The sequence below is a fragment of the Lissotriton helveticus genome, chromosome 12 (genome assembly GCF_964261635.1).
Source record: "Lissotriton helveticus chromosome 12, aLisHel1.1, whole genome shotgun sequence".
NCBI classification, from domain to species: Eukaryota; Metazoa; Chordata; class Amphibia; order Caudata; family Salamandridae; genus Lissotriton; species Lissotriton helveticus.
The window spans coordinates 4,189,560-4,194,405 of NC_136073.1; the positions used below are offsets into that span (position 1 = coordinate 4,189,560).

General features: G+C 56.6%; 1 protein-coding gene across 1 annotated transcript; it reads right to left on the bottom strand.

The window, feature by feature from the left end:
* Positions 1–2,161: 2,161 nt before the first annotated feature.
* LOC144799591 (RNA-binding protein 3-like) lies at positions 2,162–4,415 on the bottom strand. Its single transcript, XM_078670976.1, has 5 exons — positions 4,266–4,415; positions 3,444–3,557; positions 3,048–3,272; positions 2,772–2,900; positions 2,162–2,662 (listed from the first exon to the last, which is right to left on the bottom strand). Exons 2-4 carry the CDS (start codon positions 3,547–3,549, stop codon positions 2,773–2,775), a joined length of 459 nt encoding a protein of 152 aa, XP_078527102.1. The 5' UTR covers positions 3,550–3,557; positions 4,266–4,415; the 3' UTR covers positions 2,162–2,662; position 2,772.
* Between the last annotated feature and the right edge of the window lie 431 nt (positions 4,416–4,846).

Below are 4,846 nucleotides of genomic sequence, written 5' to 3' on the forward strand. Positions count from 1 at the left end.
GGCTGAACCTGGCGGCTAGCAGAGAAGGGGCCGATGGCTGAAGGAGAGCTCGTCAGCTGACCCAGCCTGCACTGTGCCGGTGGGACTTGTACCAGGACCTAGATAACGCGAGATATCAAGCGGTATGGCCAGGCACAACGCACTCACCCTGCTCGTGGGCAGCCGTTGAAAACCCCTACCCAGGCATCACAGCGCATACTGAATCCTTTACAAAATAAAGGTGTATAAGTGATCAGTGCATGAAGTCGTGGCATCTATGAGGCTCATCTCTGGTAGAGGGCGGGGGATTACTTGCAGACTTCACCTGGGCCATCAGCACACCATCAACAGGCGAGTTTGGGGCTCCGGGTGTTACGAATACTTGGCCGTATGTACAGTGCCCAGGATGAGCGGTTTTAGAATGTCTACAACAGCCTCAGCACCGGTGCGCACTGAACTATCTGCACCTACCTACGACCAGCCACAAAATGGGCTCGAGACCCCCCTCTTAGCATGTATGTGGGCCACGCTCCTCTGCCTGCCACGACACGTACAGGGGAGCACCCACAGTACCCAAAGGCCAGCTAGGTGTACCAAGGGTTGATTTAAATGCAGATCGAAATAGGTGGGGGGGCAAAGACTCAACTATTACACCCCACCCCCATTACCGGTAACGACACTGAATATTTCTAGTGTAGTAAAAGCTGGCTAGCCAGATTTATCTGGCAGCCATGTTTTTTTGATGTCAGCATGCCCTTTAAAAATAAACGCAACAGGTAACCGTGCTAGTGACCTAGATTTTTTAAGTGAATACTGTTTTAAGCTGCAAGGACTTGAACCCTGCGGTGTATGTCCTCAGTGATCTGGACACTCAAGTTTGCTGCATGTTTAAGTTAAACCCCTTCCCACTCAAGTGAGGCATGCACGAATCTTTATTTCCCTTCTATTAACCACCTGGTTTCCTGCCATCTTGGCATACCTTCCTTTCTAGTCAGTTGTAATTCTACTCCGGACTCTACCTATCATCTCCAGTCCATCGCATACAGGGCCCTAATGTTAATTTGCCACTAGGATAACTAGCAATCACCAGCCCCGCGGAATTTCATCGGCTGCGGTTTAACGCCTGTCAGGGGTAGTAAGCACTACATAACCACAAGGACGAGGGCCTGTACCAACTAGCGAGCAGAGCACAGCAGCACATGGCTCTGCAGTGACTCGACCAGGAGGGGGTGACAGGAAAGCATCCATAGTGCTGAAAATGCTACTACCCGACTATCTACACAAAGAAGGGTAGAAGAGGGGTGCATTAAACGCCAAGCTAAATACTGGGGCTACGGCCATCCCGCGTGAACATGCATGCACTCATGGGGTCACCCTGGACCATACAAGAACATGGTCAGAATCACCTCTTACTCGACTTTCACTTCTGCCAATGTGAGTTGGCAGCGGGGAAGGAATGCTATCACCACATGCCAGTGGAAGGGATTTAGTTTAACCATCCAACGCGCTTGATTTGGGAATCTCCCTGAAGGGTAGAGCTGATCTCAGCTTGGGGGGGAGCAGACTACAAACAAGGGCTGCCAAGAGAACTCAAAAGGCCAACATACAGTGCCTATAGCCAACTGGTAGTGACTCACTATGAGCCACGAAGAAGCCCCCCCTAAACGTCCTGCAGCCGGGGAGGTCAGCCAGCTCCTGCTATTTGCGGTACCAGTCTGGCACCGGCGCCCATGGAAGCGTCACCATCTCAAATTAGGGACAGCGCCCCCAACGGATTCTGCACGGCGGCTTCTGGTGTCAGCTGCTGCTGAACCCCCCACAGGTCGCCAAGGGGGGTATCTAATCTAGAGGAAAAAGCCTCGACGGGGACTACCTGCCGCCGCTTACAAGTGCACAGCAACACGTGTCGCTGCCACCTGCACAGTCGAACGAGCTCGGCCACATTCAATCAACACGTTGTAAGTTTAGGCAGTAGCATAGCGAGAAATATTTTTAATCCCCCAAAGCTGAACCCGGGTTTTGCTGTGGTGGCACTCACCCTCGGTCTGCAGGACATTGTCGCGATCACCGAGGGAGCCCACGCTTGCACCAAACACACGACCCCCCCACCCAGCTAAAAACACAAAACCTCAATCCTCAGGATGCAACCAAACGCATTAGTGCAGAAAACAAAGGCAATCACTGATTTGTAATCCAGACCGTCTTTTAATAGGGCTTCATGAAGCCAAAAACAATTGGGTACACAATATTCCTAACCACTTCGAACACTGAATATGCATTTCTTTCAGTAAAAAAAGGACATTAAGAACCTTTCACGGAAAGCTTCAAGAATCAGAGGCGTTACTTTACAGTAAAACAAGGTCTTTCGGCTGCTCCAGGGCGGTACCCCACGTCCGTGGGTGTACCCCGCTACTCTAAGGAATGTTAACACGTGGTGAAGTCAATAATGCACTTTCAGAAGATTCCACAGCTTGTTTAGTTTCCGCTCTCAAGTAAACATTGCATTTCTGAAGAATGGACCAGCTCGTGAAGGGCACGGACAAAAACAACTCAAGATTCTATGCTGGGCATCGGACTGGTCGACAAGCGCAGGATGGAGGTGCAGCAAACCAATCAGCGAAGCTCCAAAAAGTCTTTATAAATACAGCCATTGAAAGAGGTCGAGGCGATGTGATGCCTGAAACTGGAAGCAAACAAAGGGTCACGATATGAAGTTCTGCCGGCTTTCACCGCGGCTGGAAGCGCAAAGCACACATAGCGGCTAGAAGCAGAGCTCTTGGGTCTGAACTTACTTTAGTTATCATAATAGGATCCGCCGGACCGGTCGTATCCGCCGCTGCTCCTGCCGCCACCGCCGCCTCCATAGTAGTCTCGGGAGCCGCCTCCATATCCGCCGCTCCTGCCATAGCTGTCTCCGCCTCCTGGGGAGCAAATGAACACGTTAGTGACCCGAATTATCTGAACACGAGTAAATTACAACATAACCAGAGTTTATCCACCAGCAGCCCAATAACAGCCGGAGGGAGGCAATACATCTCAGGCCCCACCCCCCTGAACCAAGCACTCACCACGAGATCCTCCTCGGTATCCTCCACCGGATCCTCCGCGATATCCTCCACCACCACCGCGGCCTCCGCCGGAGGACTTGCCGGCCAGGTCCACGCGGATCTGCCTTCCGTCCAGGCTCTCTCCGTTCATGCCCTGCAGCGCTTCCTTAGCGTCGTCGGCGTTCCTGTAGGTGACGAAACCGAAGCCTCGGGATCTGCCGGTCTCTCGGTCCTTCACCACGACGCCTGCAGGGAGAGAAGCGTTACACGGGGGGCTTGCAGCGTGATCATCAGACTGCATACCTAGCAACCCAAGGACCCCCCCACCACCCACGAGGGTCTCCGGCAAGATCAGGCCCCATAGACCCCCCTCCCCCCACACACGAGGGGACCCCATCCCGGTCCACTTATACTTACAGTCTTGGATCTGCCCGTACTTGCAGAAAACATCCTCCATTGACTGCTCGGTGGTGTCGAAGCTCAGGCCCCCGACGAACAGCTTCCCTTCATCAGATTGAGACATGGTTGATTCTGCGGAGAGAGAAAAAGGCAGGTTAGAGCCGGGCCCCGCTGCAGCGAAGGGCGCGCGCACATCCCGGGGGCCGCGCTGCACGAGACGCCTGGGACGAAAAAAAGGGCGGGGGAAAGCACTGGGCGGCCATCTTGGAGTCAGGCGGCCAGGCACGCAGCGCAGGCCGCCATCTCAGATCGGAGAGCCGGGACTGACGCAGCAGCCCGCCGCCGCCCAACCGGCGGGGAGACCCCGACATGGAGGTGCCGTCCGGACGAACCCGTCCCAAGATGGCGGCCGGCAGCCATTAACAACAGGCGTTAGCGCCGAGAAGCCCACCGCAAAAAATCAAAACATCAGCGCCCCAAATAAACTCAAGAGCCGCCGAGCACCGGCAGACTGGTCCGCCCCCCAAGCAGGGGAGGAAGCGAGCGCCCGGCCCGAACATCTTCCCACACTAGGCCCAAGATGCTCCTTTCCCGCCATCTCCCGACCTCCCCGGCAGTGTCCCTCCCAGGGGGCCGGTGATCCCCTCCAGACTCGACCCCACCGAACCCGCTCACCACAGGGACGCCACCACTGAAAAAGAGCTGCCTCCCCCCGGGCCACCACCAGTGCGCCCCCAGGCCCTCCCTCCATCGCTCCCTCCCACACAGAGCCCCCAGGACACCCCGCCACGGTCCGCGGGCCCAGTCCCCCCACCTAGGCCGCCGCCGCAGGCTCCTTACCGGGTTCAGAACACGGAAGCCGAGTCAAGCTGAGGACTGTCAGGAAGTGAAGGACCGAGCAGTCGCGCGCTGCCCTTTTATAGGCCGAGCGCGGGCCACGCCTCGTGACGCCGCTTCCCGCCGCCGGAGGGGCGCATGCGGGGAAGGGCGTGCGTGACCGTTGGCGGCGTGACGCGCCTTCCCGCCCTCGCATAAAGGGGCGTGGCCGCTGCGCGCGCCTCCCCCGGAGGGACAATGGGAATGGCGCGGCGTGACGCACAAAGGGTTCCAGCGGCCCCCCCCTGCTCCCCCCTCTAAACTGATCACATCAGAAGCAGCCCCCCCTCTCCTCACAAAGGGTACCGGATCCCCCCAAAACGGATCACCGAAGTACAGAGGGTTCCAGCGCCCCCTAAAAACAACTCGCCTCATACACAACCCCCCCCCTTACAGAGGGGACCAGTGCCCCCCCTCGAACAAGGGTACCGGGGTCCCCCCAAAACGGATCACCGAAGTACAGAGGGTTCCAGCGCCCCCTAAAAACAACTCGCCTCATACACAACCCCCCCCCTTACAGAGGGGACCAGTGCCCCCCCTCGAAC